The sequence below is a fragment of the Apus apus genome, chromosome 2, assembly GCF_020740795.1.
Source record: "Apus apus isolate bApuApu2 chromosome 2, bApuApu2.pri.cur, whole genome shotgun sequence".
NCBI lineage: Eukaryota > Metazoa > Chordata > Aves > Apodiformes > Apodidae > Apus > Apus apus.
The window spans coordinates 115246349-115269226 of record NC_067283.1 but is presented as its reverse complement, the minus strand read 5'-3'; the positions used below and the strand labels follow the sequence as shown (position 1 = coordinate 115269226).

General features: G+C 36.7%; 1 protein-coding gene across 6 annotated transcripts in view; it reads left to right on the top strand.

The window, feature by feature from the left end:
* The window catches only part of PCMTD1 (protein-L-isoaspartate (D-aspartate) O-methyltransferase domain containing 1), a 45482-nt gene that overhangs the window by 9221 nt on the left and 13383 nt on the right, over positions 1-22878 (top strand). For 4 of the 6 annotated variants that reach the window (XM_051609372.1, XM_051609373.1, XM_051609374.1 and 1 more), the window contains 2 exons: positions 11262-11688; positions 15690-15792. In XM_051609372.1, the coding sequence (XP_051465332.1) occupies positions 11382-11688; positions 15690-15792 (410 nt within the window). In that variant the 5' untranslated portion in view covers positions 11262-11381. Of the gene's footprint in view, positions 1-11261; positions 11689-15689; positions 15793-19289; positions 19459-22878 lie in introns of those variants that run through there. The other 2 variants (XM_051609375.1, XM_051609376.1) reach the window with 2 other exon arrangements.

Here is a 22878-nt window from a genome sequence, read left to right as displayed (position 1 = left end):
GCCTGTTGCTCCTTTGTCCATGTGCAGAATAGCTTTTTATTGCAAAAACCAACAGGGTTAACTTTGATATGTGCTGGCAAATCTGTTTAATCATCTGCAAGCACAGTTGAAAATTTATGGTAGAAGTTACTGGCTGGCAACAGGTGTGAGTTAAAGGGATACTGTTACAAAAGCAATACTTTGAAATGTTACCTCAATGAAGAGTATTTTAATAGCAGTGGGAACAAGGAGAATGCTAGAATGATTGCATGAAGCTTTGTGGAAGAGGCTTTGATTATAAGCTTTGATAGCAGTATTTATGCTGTAGCCTTTTCAGTTGGAAGATGAGGAGCTGATTATTTTTTCCTGGGTGACTTGTATTTGTGTAGAGACGACTTTGGTAGATTTTTTTAGATAAACTTAGTTCATATTTGATATGTGTGTTCTGAAAGTTTTGATAAATCCTCACTTTCCTTCGGTAAGAACCATGAAGGGATAGTTAATATCTGTTTAATATAAAGTAAGCTTTGGATGTCTTAAGAAATAGGGTGGACAAGGTCATGTAATCTTGGGGTTTGCTGTTTATGTCTGGAGAATGAGGCAGATTATGACATGGTCTTAAAGTGTGAGGTGCTTGGAGATGCAGAGTTGCTTCCCTCTGTGAGAGATCAGGTTTCTGACCACCCTAGGAGCCTGAATATACATGAGCTGTTGAGATGCATCCCAGAGTCTTGAGGGAATTGGCTGATGTAGTTGCTCAGCTGCTTTCCACGATACCAGAGAAGTCATGGCAGTCAGGTGAAGTCTTGGGTGACTGGAAAATGGGAAGCATTGCACACATTTTTGAAAATGGAGGAATGAAGGACCCTGGGAACTTGGAACTTGTCAGCCTCAAGTCTGTGCCTGGGAAAGTCATATAACAGATCCTCCTAGAAGCAGTGTTAAGGCACATGGAGGACAGGGATGTGATGCCAGCCAGCATGGCCTCACCAAGGGCAAGTCGTGCCTGACCAACCTAGTGGCCTTCTGTGAGAGAGTGACTACATCAGTGGACACAGGAAGAGCAATAGATGTCATCTATCTGGACTTCTGTAAGGCCTTTGATATAGTTGCCCAACCCGTCCTTCTCTCTGAATTGGAGATACGTGGAATTGATTTATGGACTGTTTGGTGGACAAACTTCAGAAGTGGGCCTGTGTGAAGCTCATAAGATTGAACAAGGCCAAGTTCAAGGTCCTGCACATGGATTGGGGCAAACCTTGATATCAGTACAGGCTGCAGAATGAAGGGATTGAGAGCAGCTCTGCAGAGAAGGACTTGGGAGTATTGATGGAAAAGCTGGACAGGAGCCGGCAATGTGCCGTCACAGCCCAGAAAACCAGCCCTGTCTTGGGGTGCATCAAAAGAAGCACGGCCAGCAGGTCGAGCAAGGTGATTCTGCCCCTCTATTCTGGTGAGACCCCATCTAGAATACTGTGTCCAGCTCTGGAATCTCAGTACAGGAATGACATGGACCTTTTGGAGTGGTCCAGCGAGGGCCACAAAAAATGATCAGAGGGATGAAAAACCTCTCCTATGAAGACAGGCTGAGAGAGTTGACTGTCGTTCAGCCTGAAGAAGAGAAGGCTCTGGGGAGATCTTGTTGTGGCCTTTCAGTACTTGAAAGGGGCCATTAAGAAAGATGAAGACAAGGTTTTTAGCAGTGCCTGTTGTGCTAGGATAAGAGGTAATGTTTTTTAACTGAAAGAGGGTATATTCAGACTAGATAGAAGAGAGATTATTTTTTTTTTTTTTTATGATGAGAGTGGTGAAACATTGGAACAGGTTGCTAAGAGTGGTGGTGGAAGAAGTCCCATCCCTGGAGACATTCAAGGTCAGGTTGGACAGAGCTCTGAGCAACCTGATATAGTTGAGGATGTTCCTGCTCACTGCAGGGGGGGCTGGGCTAGATAACCTTGAACGGTTCCTTCCAACCCAAACAGTTTTATGATTCTATCTGCAGCGTTTAGGGATTAAAAATAAGGAGGATAGGTACAAGTAGATAAGCATCACTTTTTTTGACAAGATTAAGTGTCAGTGTATGTGTGTTCTAGTAAACAAGTTATACTTGAAACAACTGGTGAATCCAGTGTAATGCTTCTGGAAGGTTACATCAGTGAAAGAATTTTCTTTCATGGTTCTGAGGAAGAGAACTAGGAAACAGGAGTAGGCCTTACTCATTGTTCCCTCTTGAGGATTACAGGCCTAAGTATAAAACTTCTCAGACTAAACCGTTGTATTGCACGGGACGATTTTAAGAATCTAGTAAACAGGATGAGGACTTAATTTTTATTTTTTTTAGTTTTGTTTAGCATCTCATAAGAGGATGCATACTAAATAAAAATTGAGATTCTCAGGTTGTAAAAGTAAACTTTTTGATTATGCACTATTAAAAACTTGTTTATGCTGTGATTATTGCATGCTGTTTTGATGCTTTTAGATATATTTCTCAAGATCAGAAAACCCAAAGGTTATAGTGAACTTGGAGCTTGATAAAGTCGGTTGATATTTTTCGGTTTTATTTGGGCCTTTTTTGTTGTTTTTTTAGAGACTGCATAAATGCATAGCTCTAAGATGAGGTTTCAAGTGTCAGCAATGTAACCATCTCCTATTTTTACACTTGACCTCGTTTCTATTTTCTTTTGCTAAAGGCAACAGGCATATGTTGTTCTGTTGCTGCTGGGAGTTATTTAAATAACTTGAAATGTTATTCTGCAGTAAGCTTTTGAATTTTAGCATTGTCTGAAATAGTGAATATTTTGCTGTGGACCACATTTCACTTTTATTAGTCAAAGTTACTTGAAGTCTCACTTGATCTGTTTCAGAACTTCACCTGCAGAAGCTACATTTGTGGTAAAAGGTTAGGAAAGTATGCTTCAGTTCTTGTACTAAACCTGCTCTGCGTTTCATTATAAAAGAGGATTCTCCCCCTCCTCCCACAGCTGTTACTGCTTGCTCTCTGAAGTAGATACCGAAGGCAAAGGAACATCATATTTTTATGTTTTGTTACCTTCTGGTCATCGCAAACTAAATTAAGCCTCTTATGAAGAGAAACAAGTTTTCTTTTAAAAATGTTGAGTATTTGGCTTATGCTTTATGTCAAGTTGTCTTAGTTGGCTTATGATCAGGATAATGTTAAGATTTGCAGAAATGTTAGGGTTACTTGTATGTCTTCTGACTTTTCAGACTAAGCAGGATTAGATGGTCTAGAAGTGGTTCTTTTTGCATATATCTACAGCTCTTCAAAACTTAACATTTGACTGTTATGCCTTATGTAAAACTGCTTGAAATGAGTATTCTCTTGTTAAATACCATTGTACAAAGCTGTGTATTGTGGCAGTGAGTTTTGCAGCCTAGTTGTTCTGTAGCTCACTAATTCCTGTGAAATATGTGCACAGACAGCAGTTTCTCTTTTGAAAAACAGGTGCATGATACAGATTTAATGATTTATCAGACATCTCTATGTATTAAGCATCACTGTCTTGTGAAGTCCTGATATTTCAGTCTTGCTAGTGAGCAAGCCACTGTTACCAGATACCTCCTGTTTCTGTAGGTCTGTTAGGCTCCCTAAAGAAGCTTCTCACCTTTCTGTTTTCTCCCAGCCAGTGATAAAGCAGAACTCTTCAGCCAGTTTATACACTTATAGTTGTAGCCTGGGAATAGGCAGAGCTGTAGGCATGCCTCTCAGGAGCTAAGACCTTTAAAAAGAGTGTGCTGTGGCTACTGCATTCTTTCATGGACACTGCTGTCAGAGGAAAGATAGGGGATCTTCTATATGCTGGACATTGGGTTAAGCTGACATCCTTTGCTTATGAGATCTTTTAGTGGAATTTGACAGGAGCCATCTTGGGCTCCCTGGAGACAAGACCATTTTATGGACTGTCTTACAAATAAGCAGCACCAAATAAATGTTTTGGACTGGTATGGGTAGAGAAGCAGTATTAATTGTTTTGAAATCTACAGTTGATGGGTTACTACAGGGTACACAAAATAAGTCAGAGCTAGTATTCATTTACTCATAAAGTTATACATACAACCTTTTGAGATGTAATCACCAGTTCGCATATGGGTGACCTCTAATGGTAAGCAACAGACTGGCCTCTTGTTTTGTTGACATCTTACCACTGTGTACTGTGGAAAAAAGCATGTTGTTACGCTCTGATCAAGTGCTATTACCAGGACCTGTTTAGTTTTACCACTCAAGCTGTGTCATATGCTGCCATAGATATCAGTTCTTACCATTGTCAATCAGATGTTCAAACTTTAATTAGCAGTTCACACTGCTCTCTGAAGCTACTGAAATAATTTATTTTTTTTAGTCTTGTAGACAGTATCACTGGACTGACACATAACAAAATTGAGGTTTTGGTTTTCTTTCTGTTTATGCTAGCTAACAGTATCTTGCTGCTTTGGGAAATAATTTTCTGGGCATGTAAGAGGCTGTTTTCTTATCAGCACTTCAGTTTATCATCTTCAGAATATAAGGAGGAACTGTTTATTAATGCTGTTCAGTAATATAAGAGCATTTGTTAACAAAAGTGTTATGGCAGATACTGGCTAAATTAAAACTTACTGTGACATTAGATATTAACAAAACTTTATAAGAAATGAGTGTTTCTGTGCTTGGTCCCAATTTAAGGTTTTTTGTAACATGAATGGCTAGATTCAAAGTTCTCATGCATTTGATGTGGGAACTGGGGGGAAAGTAATCTTGTGTAGATGATCAACAGGTACTCGTTACTAGTGGTTAATGAATCAGTAAACTAGGGCAGTGAGACAGCTGTTGTGTCTCTCAGGAGGGTGTTTTTGCAGGATATGATTAAGAAAGGTCAGTTAGTAGCCCAGTGGGCATTCTAGGATGTGAACACTGAAGCTGGGTATGTGCTGACCATAGCGACAGCTATTGGAGAATCAAGCACAGCCCTAAATAGATAAGAGACCACAGCTGAGGACTTGCTTTCTGAGGGCATAGGGCTCCTTCAGAACTTACTGGGCATAGTTCTACACCTTTACATTTTAGAAATGTAACTGATAACTCTAGGTTTCACCCCAGTATGGCAAACTACACTGCTAGCTATATGGGGTAGAAATAGTGAACTCTTATTTATTTTGAAGTAGGCATTCAGAATGTTTGTGGTGTCACAGGTATGACACTTAAGAGAGCGAACTGATTGTGAACCTGGGAGGCTCAGCTTTGCAAACATTTTTTTGTTGCCCAGATTTTAAGCAATAAGGAGAACTGAGTTAGGATATGGTGTTAAGCTATGCATTAAAAGTGCCATTCCAGAAATATCTTGGATTGTATTGTTTACTTTGTAATAAAAGATAATGAATTTTAAAGTCTTTATCAGCATACTTGAAAATAGGTCTGACACGTAGAACCAGTATATTGAAAATTATCCTTTCAGCTTCCAATTGTTCCTACAGCTTGGAGGGTGTGGAGAATTTCAGATGAGAAAAACTGTTTCAGCGCAGAAGAAAACATAGACTCAGAAATGAATGAATCCCAGTCCACAGAAAGAAAGAAAAAAAAAAAAAGCGGGTTGGTTTGTTATGTTTTTTTTTTTTTTTTCCAGGAGTGAACAAGCAAAAAATGGTGTTATTTTTTACTTAGTTCCTCTGAACTGTCTCTGTTAATTGATTTTTTAAATTTTCTTCCCTTAAAAAGAAAAAAAAAGTTTAGATGTTTGCATGATTTGTCCAAAAATTACAGCCTTCTGGAACTACCAAGGTTAAGGTAATTTGATTATGAAATCTGTACTGAGGTGCTTGTCACTTCTCATATACTGATGGAGTGCTGTAAGCTTCAGTGCATAGAGAAATGCAGTACCACGTACACTGTTTGGTGTGTTGAGGTGACTGGAGGTGGAGGAAGAATGAGAGCAAGCCCACACCTGGAATCTTGTATAAACAGCTGTTGAAGGCCTGAACAGGAGGATCAAGGCTTAAGCTTACATCAGACTTGACAAACGTTTTCTGCCCAAGTAGGTCAATTCAATTCAGGTTAAGTCAGTAGTTGTAGCTGTTTACATTCATTTGGCTTAACTTTAATCCTGTGATCTGTTCCTTGTTCCATTGCTATATTAACAAAGAACCTTGAAGTATGCTTTGTGGAGTGCATTATGTTGGAGGGCTGACTGTACTTGTTTTAGTACTTGGTTCTGTTTAACTTGAAAAGCTTCTTGAAGTGATACACTGAACAGTAGGTTAGGATTTAATGTTTTTGGGTGAGGTAAGTCTGTAGAGTACAGACTTCAAAAAGGTGTTTCAAAATAAAATTTTCCTAAATAAACCAAGTAGTATGTTACTATGTCCTGAAAACAAGTTTTCTCTCTTTCTAAACTATTTGGAGTAACAAAACATAGCTGTAGAAGAGAAGGCAGTTCAAGTAGCAGCTGATTTTCCAAAGTACTTAGACTTCTGATTGCCTGTAGTAGCAGTTTAGCAGTGAGGCATATGTATAAAAGTTTAAGAAAGGTAAAGACTTCATTCTGAACCTGTGTCCCACAGTTTATTCTGATTTTTGTAGTCACCTACTACAGTTGCCTCCAGCACACACTTCATATTTTGTTTTGGTTTTTTTCCAGCCTTTGCCTGGTGAAGCTAATGGTACAATCTCTCTTTTCCTTACATAAAGCAATCAATCGTTCTTTTTATCCTAAAGGTCCTGATGAAATGTTACACTCAGCTCTGCAATTGGAGTTGAATTTCCTCTTGCGTGACGGTCTTACAATACTTGGGAGAAAAGGGGAAGCTAAACTAAAAATGAAGTCAGTTTCTTTTAGGAGTTGCTGGATGGGATGAGGACAGGCAAAACATGATCTTGAGTTCATTATGGCTGCAGGAGTGGCACAAATTGAATCTGAACAGAAGCAGATCTAACACTGGAATGTTGGCCCTGGAAACTTTAAACCTCTGCTGAGCAGAGGAGCGTTGCTGATTTCTTCCATGAGTAAACTGTTAAATGGATTTAAGTGTTTCAGGCCCTCCTGTGCTTTGGTGGTTAATTCCCTCCTATAGCCAGTCACAGAATATTCCTTTTTCGGAAAACTTAACAGCTGACTCTTATGGCTGTATTAATGAGTGGATCAGTGGTTTATTGTTCTCTTCCCCTTTTTCCCCTCCTGGATAAGGGGTAAGGTTCACCAAGCAGTTTTGCATGCCATTTATGAGATAAAAGTAATATATCACAGTCTTGAATCAGTGTGGTGTATTCCAAGTCAATCTCTTAGTGAGAATAGTTCTGAGGAGACTTCTATTAGTTCTGAGGAGCAGACTTGAAGTATGGCTGATCCTATTTTATTGTATTTTCTCTTCCATTTTTCATAATTTGAAACAATGCAAGTGTCAAGTTAGTAGGCTCAGGTAATTTGTATTTTTAAGGAGTCATCTATTTAGTCAGGATGTGTCAGTATTGCAAGATACTAGATTTGTAAGATACTTCACATTGTATGAATTTAGCAGAGGCAAGGTTTTGTCTGTCAGATTAACTGGATACCTTGCTAGCATGGTATTTAGTCTGCAAGAGAGAGTGCACGTCCTTAGTAGCCCAAGGAATTAACTTGATAGGCACATGTATTTGTAAAAAATCTGAAATGTGCAAAACTTGAGTACCTTTGAGAGCGAGAAAAAAAAACCTTTGCAAACCTTACATCAGGTTACTAACTTCTCACATAAGAGTTGTACATAGCTCATAGCATGGTGAAGAATTAAAACACTCAAATTGTCAGTGCTTAGATTCACATTCACATAGTGAAAGGTACTTGTTCAATTGATGTGATTAAAAAAAACCAACAACCCAGAAATTATTCATGATTGGGAATTACAATAAAATTGGTTACAAGTTAGACCAGAAACAGGTTAGAAGTGTTGTGATGCAGTTGTGTGTTGTTTACAGAAATTGGAAAGTATATTGACATTTTATTGTGAATATAAAAATCTTCAAGATAAAGTGTTCCAACTTAAAAAAATATATTCATCAATAGTGTGAAATGAGAAACTAAAGTTTTTTAATTGTAGTTGGCTTTAATCAGTGAATTATTTTTTATATTCAAGAGTATATTGAAATTTTAACTCCTGAACTACAATTTCCGTTGGGTTCTGTATTCCAAAGATTCCTAAGGCTAAAGGCAATTGCTGCATTTTGTTAACATTGTGCACCCTCCCCCTTTCTTCTGAAATACCTGTACTTCTTGGTATAATAGGCATCAGAATGCTTTTTATACTCTTCATGAGTATGTATTTCAATGTAGGTATTGGTGCGCTTCACAGGATGCTTTCTGTGAGTTTTACAGCTATAAAAAGTTTTTTCATACGGTCTACTGTCTTTCTTTCGGTCCTATCACAAGGAAGCTCTGACTAACTTGTCCTTTTTCTCCAGCTGTGCTAAAATAGCTTGTGGAGTGGTTTCTTCTCTGTGTTTGAAGTAGTCCAAAATGTATCTGACTTCATACATCTGCTGTCTGTTAGAAGCAAGTAGCTTTACTTTCATAAGATAAAAGCCTACAAACATAAAAAAATTGCTGGAAAGTTTTCTTTCTTTAACTTTCTAGATGGCTTTTTGTTTTTTAAGCAAAATACTTTCCACTTGTAGCATTTTTGTTTACCTGTAGCTGTAGAGGCCAGAGTAGAGTACCACCATAGTCCATAGTCAAATAATGAAAGCAAACCAAAAGTAGGATAACTAAAAAGTAAACAATATCATTATCTACCTAATGTCACCTTTATCATCCTGAGCAGTGTATCCAGAATAAGATACAACCTTTAACCCCACTTCCAACTAGCAGCTGTGCTCTGGTTTCTAAGCTTTACTTTCTTGAGAAGAGGCACCCTGTTTTCTCTCCTATTTCCCACAATGTCATGCTTTGTACCAGGCCTTTTCTGTTCTTGCCTTTTTGTAATTCTATGTGATAACCATTAATGAAGGTGAAGCACTTGGTGGATGTCATGAGTAGAAAATTTTGTAATGCATACAGTAACTGTAGCTCTCAGATAATACCAAGAAAATAAAACTTAAAAAAAGCAGAAGAAATTAATTTTGTTTTAGCATAGTGACTGTATTGAAATTAGCAAATATTATATATGGGCACGAAATGTATGTGAAATGAGTGAAGACATCTTGCACGAGAAATGATAAAGCTTTAGGTTGGAGGATTGTTTTTTTCCGTCTGAAGGGTTTGTGTATTTTTTTTGCTCATTGGAGTGTGGATAGTTAGTAAAGCTCTCCATCTGCTGGTGTGAGGTGGTGAATGCACTCTGCAGGCAGTGCTAGAAGTGATATTTCTGTTTCTCGGATGTAGCAGCTGCATTAATCTTCAAGAAACTTAATTATTCTATTTACTTTTTAATTAAAATTACTTCCAAGCATATCTCAAGACAGTTATGAACTTTAGGCTAAAGGAACGGCAAAAACCATTGTAGTTGTAAGCTATTTAACTGTTGTTTGTTTTAATAGTTCATTGAACTTTTAGGTTTGATGCAATTGCAGGCAGGTGAGCAGGGCTGAAATATTTTTGCTAATTATTTTTTTTACTTAAAAAAAACCCCAAAACCTTCCTCAAGTTCCACATTTCCTATCTAAATTTCTAAATTCTTCTTTTTTTTTTCTTTTTTTTCTTCTTTTTTTTTTTTTCCCCACAAATAGAAAGGAACATTCCTGTATGATTAAACACACAAGGGTGTACTTATTCTTCTGTGGATCTCTAGGATGTTGAGAAGTGCAGTTTTTCTACTTTCACCAGAGGTTTTCCTGCTGATTGATAACTGTGCCTGGTGACTTTTTTTCCTCCTACTCCAGAATGTCCGTGACTGTTTTGCCTCAGAAAGAAGCACAGAATTTATTGTGAAGTCATAGCAGCCCATAGCATTTTCCCCTGCCTTTTATTAAGTGTGTTTGTAGTTAAGGAGAAGCATTGTGACTTTACGATCCAACAAGTTTGAAATTTTGTGCTTGAAATTAACTACTAAACTGATGTTTAGTAGTTCTAGTACTCTCTTGATTCAGAGCTTGATCTTCAGAAATGTGAATTTACTCATTGGGTTACAGTCCAGCATGGGACCACATTTTTTGCATTTGCAAGGATGCTTCAGTGCTCTACTTAAGAATAATTGCTGTTTGCAGTTTAATTCTTCAGGAAAACGGTTCAGACTCTAAAATTTTTTGTTTAATGTTGCAATGAGGGGGGAAAACTATAAAATTGCTACAACTACAAGTTGCTTGTAGTTTCTGGCAGTTTCCATTTAGTTTTATGGAAAGGTTGATTAGTAATGTTGTGTTCTGAGAAGGTTCTTCATTTAACGTGTTTAACTACAAAGATTTGTGTTGTGGTGATCTGCATATAGTCTAGAAGAGGTGGTTTAAATTTTTTTGTTTTTTTTCTTCAGGCTTCTGTTGCCATTTTACTGGTAGTTCATGCAACATTAAAATGGTAACATCTGGATCTTACAAGTTTAGTGATTAATAATGTAATAGCTGCAAATAAAATACAGATCTGCAGGAATTCTTTTCAAGTGATTATGCTGTGTAGATTTAATGAAACTTGCTAGTCATGTAAGAGCTGGCAAGCTCTTAAAAGCATCTAGGTACTTAAGGAATTAATACTTCTCTAGTGGATATGGCAGACATTAGGAGGAACTCAGATACTCAGAGAGGCTTCCTGTGCTGAATCCAGAACAGAGCAACGGGTGATTGTGTGTGCGGTTGTGTTCTGTTTCAACTCAAAAGTGAATATCTGAAAAGCATTTCCAGGACATCACTACTGACGTGACATCTCCCACTGTGGGGTGATTTCAGAGCATGTGAACCTGTTGCCTTTCAAGTGTAGCTTAAGTTGGTACGTGAGCTAAATTCTGTTGAACATGTAGTTCTCAGGAGGGGGCTAGAGATAGCCCAAAAGTAATTGCAGTTTGTGTTTGTGTCATCATCATCCCAGGTTCCCTCTGCCCCAAGTTTATAATACAGGAGATAAACTCTTAGGACTGTTTTCAGTGCCTGTGTAAACTGTAACATTTCATCACTTGCTAACGTAGGCAGCTCATGTTGACATATTAAAGCTAAGCTGAAAAATGTTGGATTGTGTTAAAATCTGAAGGGCATAATTTTGATTAAGTGCTAGCTGTCCTGACTCTTAATAGTTCTGCTTCATAAAGTGATCCAATACTAACAATTATTTCATCACCCTCTAATAATTGTTGGTTTGTTCCTCTCGTGAAACTGAAGTTATGTAAACATATCTATTTTCCAGGAGTCGTTTGTGATGTGCTTCTGAAAGAAGAACTGAAAATCCATTACATACTAAAACATTTGGGAAAACTCTCCTCCTAATGTATTTTGCAAACTAATTGAATTGTCATAGAAATTCAGCATGGGAGGAGCTGTGAGTGCTGGAGAAGACAACGATGACCTAATTGATAACTTGAAAGAAGCTCAGTACATTCGCACAGAGAGTGTGGAGCAAGCCTTCAGAGCAATTGATCGTGGTGATTATTATCTGGAAGGATACAGGGACAATGCTTATAAAGATTTGGCCTGGAAGCATGGAAATATACATTTGTCAGCACCTTGCATTTATTCTGAAGTCATGGAAGCACTGAAGCTTCAGCCTGGATTATCTTTTCTAAATCTGGGTAGTGGAACCGGATACTTGAGTACAATGGTGGGATTAATATTAGGTAATTTGAACATTTTTATTTTAATATAGTGTTTCTCCATATTTTTGGAAGATTATAAAAGCCCTGTAAAAGTTTACTTCTTTAAAAATGATAGTACCATACTTAAGACTGGGTGTGTAAGATATTCTGTTAAAATACTCTGTTACCGACAAGCTGTTCACTGACACTGCTGTTCAGTAACATTTCATGGAGTGTTTTGGAAGAGGCAGTTGTTCCTTCTTGCCTTTTTGTAATCTGAAATTCATGTCTGAAATGAAGCAGTCCCTTTGTTGTTTAAAAGGAAAAGGCATAGGGGAACAATTTTTGAGGACTAAAACTTTAGTCTTCATTTGTGCCATGTTCATGTTGTTACTCTAGGTTATTGTTTTGATATTCAGCTTATGGAAAGAAAAATCTAAATTGTAAAGGCTAGTGGCTTGAAGAAACTTAATTGAAAAATCTCTACCAGTGTGCAAACAATTTTTTAAAAATACATTTATATAACAATTTTATTAGTGAAAAAGTTTTGGCATATAGACTGATAAGACCATTAAATATTGTAGGTTTTTTAAACTATTTTAACAGCACTGTGTTTCTTTCTTCTGTTTCAAATACATTTCCTGTATGGAAAAGCAATGGAATAAAATATTGCTGAAATTTGAAATTTTAAAACCTACCTTTGGAAGAAAAATATTTAATTCTCTCCCCCTGCCCAATATTTAGAATATGGAGTATGTGTACCAACAATGTTATTTTTTACATTCATTTTAGTATGTTGTTTTCATAGATACAATTTCATTGGCTGTATTATGTGAAGTTTTAATATTTTCTTGGTTAGAGAAACATTGCTGACAAGTAGTATACAGATTGTGGATGCATTGATTTATATACACACCTGAAGTGTGAAGAGTTGGTTTGTTAATTTTCAGTTAGTTTAGCTTTCTTGTAATCTGTTCTAATTTATTAAAGAGTAGAAATTATCCCTAATAGTAAATAACATCACTTGTTGGCATCTCCAGCTGTGTCTTTTGTTCCAGTTAATACCAATACATTCAACAGATTCTACTGATCTCTTGTGGAAACAGTAATTGTGTTCATTCACAGGTATTTAAAAAAAATAAAAATAAAAATGACTCTTAGAGTTGCTTTTTCCTTTTGAATACTGTTTCTGTTTAAAAGATTAGATATTTTTATTTAGATTATAATATTTTAAGTTCTGTATTCTATTTCAGTATTAAAACAAACAGATATTGCTGCATTTTCTTCTTTTAAGTGTTTGCTCAGGGTAGTGAGTAATGTATTTATTTATCTGCCTTGTGGAAAACTTTATTTATTCTTTCTTAACCATGATGTTTAAAAAAGAAATTGTCTCATGTAAATTGCACTTGTACTTGTGTATTTATCTAACCTATTTTGAGTAGCTGTTGGTTGGCTATTGAATGCACCTGGGCTTGATCTCTCCTTATCAAGCAGAATTCCTATCCTTGAGAATATTATATACAGAGTTAAAGAAATTAAACAAGAAAAGACTTGTCCTCTACAGAGGGTGAGGTTAGCCGACAGCCTCTGAGAAGCATGGTTATGCTGCAGGTGTTCCCACAGAGCCAGCTCTGGTGCTCATACTTCTCTAGCAATGCCAAGGAGCCTGGAGCAGTGACTGCTCAGCTACCTACAGAAGCAAACTTTCCATGTTTCTGTGGTGCTGTACCTACTCTCCAAAGTCTGCCTAGTGTTGTAACGTAGTTGAGTGTTAGACTGAGGCATGGAAGATGTAAGCGCAGTTTATGTGCCTTTATTTTCTTACTCTGCTCCCTTTCATAAAATAAGTCGTTACATATAATAATTTTTCTTTATTTTAGTGTTTGTTTTAAACTAGGGAACAGCTGCTTTAAGAAAGAAAAATAAACAGACGAAATTTTCTGACAAAAAATAAACCATATATGTTTTTAAAAGCTCTCAGATCTTTTAAACTGTTTTCAGTGTGCACTGAAATTAGTAACAGAGCCATGTGTTTTCTGACAGTAGTTGGATATCTATCAATTTGACAATGTAGTGAGTAGTATTTCTGCCATGTTGACAGTGTCAAAATGACTAGATTAAATTAGCAAATAATTTCAAACTGGTAAGCACTTAAGTATAGTAACATACTGAAAAATACCCCTACACCACTCCACAGAGATGCAAATTAACAGTTGTTACTGGTAAAATGTAAACATAGTTCAGACTACATGGTGTAATTGCTAGTTTGTTATGCTGACAGAGGCTAGTCAACTTTGGAAACTACCAGAGAAGTTGTTTTCACTGACTCTTTGAAGTATACAGCTGTGACTTTTCTGATGAAAGAAGAGGACGTAGTTCTTGTATTTCTGTTTGAATTATGAATACTATGGTGTATCATGGTTGGTGTCTTGCATTCATAGAAGTAATTGCAAGCTGTTGGAGCAACTGATACTTATGTGTTTGTTGTTTTTTTTTTTTAGTTCCTAGTATTTAAAAATCTAGTATTGAAAGGAAAGTTTCTGTGAATTTTGGGAGAGAAGATGTTGATGCATTTTAAATTTATTTTAGATTATGAGGACAAAGGAATGGTGATTAATTTTTAATTAAAGAAAACATACCTTGGATGCTGCTGCATACTGCAGCACTTTAACTACACTGGTTAGAAACATAGTAGACTATTACTGTGCAAGATAATATTAAATTATTAAGCAGCTAGGAAGGAATGCTAATGCATTTCTTAATGTGATAGATAATACATTTACAGGAGGTGTGTGTGTCAACAGGAGGTACACATTTTCACAAGGTCTAAGAACATCCCTTGGACAATTTACTTACCTCTTGCCTGCCATCAGAGAGGTCTTACAAGCACTGCCTTTAGTAAGCTATTGGATTGTTTTTATTTCACCTAGTAGAAAGTGTGATAAAATATTTGAAGGATTGTAGTTGATTAATTAGCTTAGTGCATATATATATATACTATTTTTTTTTTTCTTTTTTTCAGTAAAATAAAACCTTCTTCAGTAAACCTAGGTCTGTTTTGTTAGTTGGTGTCCTAGAAAAGACAAATTGAATTATGTTTCATTGGAGTAACATTTTTGAGCTAAATATTTAGGAAAGATTTAGAATGCAGTAGACGATATAAGTGTAAGTTTTGTCTAATCTTACTGATGTTTACTTTCCCTTCTTCCCCTTCCCTCTCCCTTTTCCAATTCTGTGCTCCAATGACTAAAGTCCCTGGGCTATGAGTGCATGTTAAATATAGAATCCTCACAGCAAATGTGACTATCTGATTTAGATTCCTTCCTGATGTGAATAATCCTCATAATACTGTCTCAAGATTTTTCTCATCCCTGAAAAATAGCATTAACTTTTGGTACACAGTTTGAGTTGAAAATATATTTGGATTTGACTGCAGGAGAGCAGTGTTGCAGTTGTGATTGGATTGTGATGAGTGAATGTAATGTGGTCTATTTCAATGTTCTAGATGGATATTATTTATTATATTGTTAAATCAGGAGCAGACTTGATTTTGTAACCTGCAAAATGGAAGAGCAAATGTGCTTAAGATTTACCCAATCTCTGAATTGGCGAAAGCTGAAAATTTTACCATAAGAAAATAAGGAAACTTTTCAGAATTTAAATACCAAAATACAAGCTAAATGATAATTTGAAATTGTCGTATTCCAACTAAATGCTGTGTAGGAAAGATCTTGCTCAGACTGACTTAAATGTAGTAAAATTAATTTCTTTGTTGCTTATGAAGAAAATTAATTCTTTGAATTTGTTTTGTCACAGTTCTGTCCATGTTCTTTCATTCATCCTGTGGCCTTTCACCTTCCTCTTAAGCATTGGTAATACAGACATAAAAAGTTACTTTGTCTGTCATTATTGGAAGACTTCTATGTTTTATGTGGTGTTAGTTCTTTCACATATGAAAGATGTAATGCTGTTCCTTGCAGTTGTGCGATGTAGAGAGAAAGAAAGAGAGAAAACTAAAAATAGTATGCTGTTTTTATTTACAGGACCTTTTGGGATAAATCATGGAATAGAGCTTCATTCAGATGTGGTAGAATATGCCAAGGAAAAATTGGAGAGCTTCATAAAATATAGTGATAGCTTTGATAAGTAAGTACCTAATTTGTGTAGTTCACTTTGCAGCAGTATGTTTGTTTTTAAACTAAGTGCGTCATTGCTTATGAGTTTAGAGAAGGAAGAAGAATGACATCACACAACCAAAACATAAAACTTCCAGTTTGTGACACTAGTTCATGAGGTAAGTAAAGGCTTAAGGAAGGTCCCTCTATGTGCGTGGGAGTATTCCTGCTGTGTAATACTTAACAAAATTGATTTTCCTGCATTTTGGCAGTGCGTGTACATATATACACATGTATGTATATGCATGTACATGCATATATACATATGTACTTAAGAGAATTATGTGATATGCAGGTATCTTTCTCTGCATGTATAGAGTAATTTGTATCCATTACGTCAAGTTTTATTAGATAATAGAATATCATCTTTCTGTACACTATTAACTTGTAATGTACCTTTGTTGATCTAGATATGAGTAAATTTATCTCTATTCATGTTGATTATTTGAACTGATGGTCCTGTCTGCCTCTGTGAAAGGGAAAGGAAAGTTCTAGCTAGGGCCCTTGTCTGTAAAGACTTTGAGAACTTGCTATCTGTACAGAACAAACAGTCATTATAATGTAGCCTCTGGAAATGCAGAGAAGCTCTTGAATTGTAGCAGTAGGCAAAGAATTGCGTGTTCTATACCTCTTCTCTTCCCCAACAGTCAGCAGAGAAAACTCTTTCTATCCCTTTGCCTTTGTTGTAATGTGCTTTATGAACTGCCAAGCTCTTGGTTATGCTGGCTAGAACTCAACCTGCTTTTTTTCCTACTCCAAAATTTGGGAGTTCTGGTTTGCAGGCCTTCCTCCTTATGTTCCTAAGTATCAGAAGGCTCTTAAGAGTATAAAGTTAAGGTGTCATCCTAGTGTTACCTGTCTGAATTAAATTCTGTACTTCTGATACTGCTTAGATGATTTTAGTAGTATATTCCCCCACTAGAATAAATAAAACTGTGTAAGAGAAAATATCTGTTCTTGATTGCTACTGTCTTAATTTTCATGCAGACGCTTATGTTAGCTGAGGTTAATACTTAACAGAAGATAGAATACATAAAAATGGATGCACTCTTTGATGCACTTTGTATAATCTGTCTTAAAAAAATGTGTGTGGTATATGGTCACTTGTGATCAGTAGTAATATGTCATTAGTGGCTCTATTAAGTTAGATGTACTGCTACGTGATCAATTCCTACACATACCTGTATTTTGCATTCCTGTAGGTGTGGGTACTTAGGCATACTAAAAGCTGGTTTTGATTGAAACGTCTTTCCAATCTTGTGATATGTTTATGTACAGAAATTAAGAGAAATTGAGTGAAGGGATAGCAAGGAACTGTTGCTATTCTTTAAACAAAAGCTAATAGAGATAGGGTATTTATGTAAATGAATATCAGAACATGGGGATTTACGCTTAAAATTATTCAAGAACTGGAAAAAAACCCAACAAGTTGCTAAATATGATGTAAGTGAATGTCAATGTTGTATGTATATGGTGTTTGAATGAAATAAGTGATTATATGTAGTAAATGATCTAAATATCCTTAAAGGAGGAGAGATGTATTTTCCGCTAATTCAGTGACGATTAGCTCTGGTGACAGTGTTAGAAAGGTTTTGTGCTATTTACAATGGTAGTTAAATTGATCTTTAGTTACACAGTGTTAATCCAATGAGGGGGAAAAAATGTCAGCAGGTTGGTGAGTATGCTTTAAAATTTATCACTAATTTGTATATTATTTTCTTGGCATATGCTGTTTAACAGTCCACCTTTTCCTTGCAACAGTAAAATACTAAGGAACTGCTACGGAAACACCCTTCTCACTAACTTAACAAAAATTATACTTCCATGACAGTGCTTTTTGATACAAATCTACATGGTTATAGCTGCACTGCAGCTCATGGGATACAGATTGGCTGTTTGGTGTTTGTGTTTTGTGGGGGATATTTATAACTTGTCCACATAGCTGATTCTGGCTAACTGCTTTCTTTGTAAATACTTTGTATATTAATGAAGATGGCGTGTGAGTTTTTCTGTGATGGAGTCCTTCTATATGTTTTTTTAATATCAGTGAATTTAAACTGCATGTCTTCAATTTTTGTTTGACCCAGAGCACATTATTTTGAGGCAATAAGTCTGGTTTTGATTCTTGTTTCAGTAACTTTTTCCTGCATCTTCATTTATAAGTGGAAGATATTTATCCAAAATGGTGTGGACTGTGGTATCTAAGCTTAACAACTAATTTGATCAGCTTAGTATTTGGATGAAAGATAACACAAGAAAAAGGTGTGCAGTGTCTGTCCATGGTTGAACACTGGTGTATACCTAGCAGGTGTTCTTAACTTTTTGAAAACATTTTATGTGGCAGACTGGTATGAATGAAGTTAATTGTCTGAGTGGGTGTGTATGTGTGATAGGGAAAAATACTTGACACTTGCCAGCAGCTTCTAATGAGACAACATGGGGGACAGAAGGATCACGGAGACCACAATCCATTTTCCCGTCAGTAACAAGAATTATGCAGATTGGGAATTATGTAAAACTTTGCAGCGCCACTTCTTTTCATTCATTCTTTACTGTATAATGTTCTTAAGTCTGGTCTGAATATTTTAAGCAATGTTGTTTTGAAACAAAAACCAAGGATTTTAACCTTAGTGGTGGGTATTTGGAGAACTTCAACCTAGATCTTAAATAATTTGTAACTGTGGTGTTCCTTTGCTTGGAGCAGTAGGCCATTGTCTTTGCATCCGACTTTCATGGAGTTGGTTATGATGATTTAGGTGGGTTTTTGTCTGATAAATCAGGATGGAATATTGCTTTTCCATTTGTATGGGGAAACAATCCAATGTTGTGTGATTTAACTTCTTTTTTCTTGGTTCTTGATAAAAATGTTGTTGAAATATAATTAAAAATTTACTTCTCTGTGATTGGGGTAGAGGATTGACTAAAGACTGGAAGCAATGTAGAAATAACATGTCCGAGATTAGAGGCACTCTTTTCCTAAAGGGAGGGTGGTCTACCTCTGGTAGCTGGACTTCTCTCAGTTTTCGCCTCTTGAACTGTTCATCAGATGAAGAGCTTTTCAGATACCGGTTTCAGAAAAACAAAGAATTCCAGTAGTTACTTGTGTCTGTATCCATATCTCACCAATCTACAAAAATCGCTTTCCTCTAAATGGAAGTGGAATTGTTCATTCTGAGAGGTAGAATGTTGCCTTGATTTTGCTTGACGATGTAGAATTGCCATTTGAACGTGTCTGAAAGTATCATCATGGTTGAGGTGCAAAGATTTTTTTATAAAGGCTAAAGGAAGTTCTCTGTCTGAGTCTGAAATATGTCTAAGGCTCTCTTCTTAGAACCTTCAGGGAATGCATGTGAATTAAAGGGGAAAATAATTCCATAAGAAGGCTCTATCTAAAACACATATGTGCAAGTACCAGGCCCCGCTTCATCTGTTTATTGAAGGGGAATGTGTTGTCTTTTCTGCTCCCAGTCAACTTCTAGACCTAGAATACCCAGCTCGGAGAGAGAGCCACAGGGCAAGGCTAGGTTGCCCATCATCTAGCACCCTATCAAAAACCAAACCTGGGTAAGCTGGTGAAGGCTCTGCTGTGAAAGAAAATCACGAACCCTTCTCAGGATTAAAAGAAACCACTTCAATGGTAAGTGATAAGAACCCTAGTACTACTTCTGGGATAACTGTTATGGGTGAATATTCTTCTGAAGTCCTGTAGTAGGTTGTGTTGGCATCAAAAACATTGAAAAACACTACAGAATACTTGTCTTCATGAAAATTCAGGGCTTCTATGAGGACTGAAGGCTCATTTTCTTTTCATTAAAGCAAATATAAGATAGCAAGTTAAAAAATGTGCAAAGGAAATAAAGCTCCTTCCTGCCTGAACAGCTGGTTAACGATTGCGGTAAAAATCTAAGCAGAGAAAGCAAAAGGTCTCCAAAACTCTCTGGTGGCTTTCTGAGTTTAAATCTTACTGATAACTTAGTCTTAGTTTCAAATAGTGTAAATTATGGTTTGTTTTGCTTTTCTTTTTTAAAAACCTCTTGTTGAAGTTTAGTCTAACCAGAACACCACAGGGACTACAAGAATTCTGGTGGGATTCTTTGATGCCAGAGGTTATGTAAAAAAGAAAAGGAAGATAGACTTTTGGAATTTAGATGTAGTACATAATGAAGTTTAAATTTTGTAAACCACTCTTGAAAGGAGAGTGACATTAGTTGTATGTATATTTACAAACTAGTGTTTAATTTTTTCTTTAGAAATAATTAAGAGTAATGTGTTTTGGTCCACTTTAATGAAACTAACAAGAATGTCATAAGTTATAAACAAGATAGCTGGGTTTGCATAACAGGAGAATCAAGACAGTTTTACTCAAAAACTGGAGATGGCAGATACAAGCAAAGTAGAGATTTAGGTTTCTCAATACCCTAACAACTGAAAAAAGTTTAAGACAGAATTACTGAATAGAAGTTTTATTGGCATCACTATTACATAAAGCCTTGTCAGTATTGACCTTCTTTTTTGATTTTCAAAGAAGTTAAGTTTTATATTAGTTTAAAAGTGAAAAAAAAGACTAAGTTATCTGAAAGGTTCTTCAGAGTTTATTTTATAAACAGGTTCTAGGAGTACTTTGAGTAAGATTATTGCTTTATGAAATTCTTGTTTGACATAGGAGAAGCTTTGAGAGGATTGTCTTTTTAATGCAAATGGCAGAACCTCCTAGATTAAATTATGTGTAGGTGTTTGGTCTGTGTCTTAAAATATTCACAGGAAACATCATTTTTTAACTGCTGTAGCTGTATTTTGAAAAGATAGCCATGGTTTTGTTGGTGAAAAGAGTAAGAAACCAATCTGCCAGAACTCTTTTTCCCTTCTCCATTCTTACCCCTTTTCCTGAAAATATAGTCAGCAGTATATTAGAATTAAGACAGCAGTATATTAGTATAGGACAAAAGTAAGTGTTAATTACTTGTCACAGTAGCTAAAAAAAGCTTAATGTTTTGTCATATGTTTTCAGAATCTACACATTTTGCAGATTAATTTCAACGTCTGGTCATTAATGTATTTGATGGTTTAAGGGAAGTTTGATACAAAGCTAATTTCATGCTATCTTATGCTGGATTTACTGTTCTATTTTGAAATATGTATTTAAACCTGAGATTTTTTTCCGTGAGGAGTTAGGTGTGAAATTTACCTTGCAGTGCTTTTGAATTCTTAGTTCCAGTGTAGTGTCAGTGTAGTTCAAATGGCAAATGCTGAGAACTTCCCAACCTTTTCTAATGTCTTATTGAAGAGTAGTCTCCTTTGTGCCCTAAATTTAAATACATTTAAATAAATTTTCCATTATAAGAGAATTACGTGAATTATGTGAAACAGCTTGATGGTACTGAATGAGGGTTTGATTTCTTGTAACATATTTTACAGTTTTCTTCAAGACAAGCCTGTGGACACTGAAAGTTGTTTTTCCTTCAAATTATTTTATTTTTCTCCCAAAGTTTATTGAACTTGTTCCTTTTTAAAGAATCAGGTATGTATACCACTTGTCACAATCCGATGTTCAGATACGTGGCAATTTTTTACAATCTTGCCAGGACAAAACAAAGGTAACACAACCTCGGGTGCACAGACAGGCAGCAGGGCTGGTGTGCAGTCTTATGAGAGATTGGGCAGAACCCTCTTGCTTTCTAACACTCCTCACCGCAGTGGGAGGCTGGGTGTGCTGGATTCTGCCGTCCCTCTCCCGGTATAAGCCGCACAGCAGCTGCACCCTTTGTTGTCTGGCAGGATCTGAGAAGAAGTTTAAAGGTGATCCCAAATGGTGAAATTAAGATGAAAGGAGGTCAGATTTCACACGCACAACAAGCTTTTATTAGAGTAACACAGCAAAGTCCCTAGAGCGGATAGGACAGGGAGAAAAACAGAGACAGAAGAGAAAGGAGAAAGCAGAGACACAGAGGACAGCAAGCGGGAGCATAGTTACCACCACGGTCCAGCAATGTCATCAGTGGGGAAGTGGTTCCTGGTGAGGAAGTGCTTCAAGTGCACCCGTAGTGTCCCAGATTTTTATACAGTTCTTTTCCACTGCACCCCCACTTTTCTCCCTGAATAAGGGAGAAAATCCTTCTATCTTCTCCGTGCTCCTCCGAGATAGCAGGGGGGTAGGTATGGCTCCAGGGCTATGTCCTGCAGACAGGTTTAGTCTTTGTTTGGCTAAGTGTTAAGACCAGCCATTTCAAAGAGGAGGTTGAGACAACTGGCACCACAGGATTAGTTTATTGCAGTGGAGTTTCGGTCCTAGGAAGTGGCTTGAGACCGGCAGTGTTTGTCTTGTCCTGCTAAGTTGGTGGTTTTCATGAGATATCATATCAAGGCCTGGTTATCACTGGATATTCTGTTCCTAGCGCCAGCTGTAGATCTCCTTTTTCTCCAAGCTCAGCATGTCCCACGCTAAACTCCCCACTTCTCAGGTACTCGTCGCAGGAGGGGAAGCAAAACAGTTGGGTGGGTTGCTGAGACATCTCTTTAGTCCATCAACAAATGTTGTTTAACTCTTGAACGCCACAAGACAGACAACAGATATCCTGAGTGCCAAAGTCCATCACTTATCTCTTGGATTGTTCAAGACAAGCACTATACATCCTGAATGCCACACCACTATAGGAAAAAAAAAAGACAATGCCTACTTGCACCTACTTTTGTATTCAAGAGACGTCAGGATAACATCTTGTACATCAGGATAAAGGTTGTACAGATAGAAGACCTTAGCCCAAGGAGCATCCTGTACATCTTCAAAGTTGAAAGTAATTAAAGGGTAGGTTTTGTGGGAGGGTACTATGGTAGGATGCCAACCAGTGAATCCCCTTGTAAAAGGACCCCTGCTATTAGGGGAGTTTATCTTACTGTGCTCTCTTATTTTTCATTAATATCTTGCTATCACAAAAATACTAGATTGGTGGATATGGATACAAGAGCAACAAACTTTAATCTTAATTCTTTGCTATAAATGTTCGGTTTTGTTGTTTTTTTTTTAAATAGGTGTTCCTTTTATTACAATAGTAGATCTTAA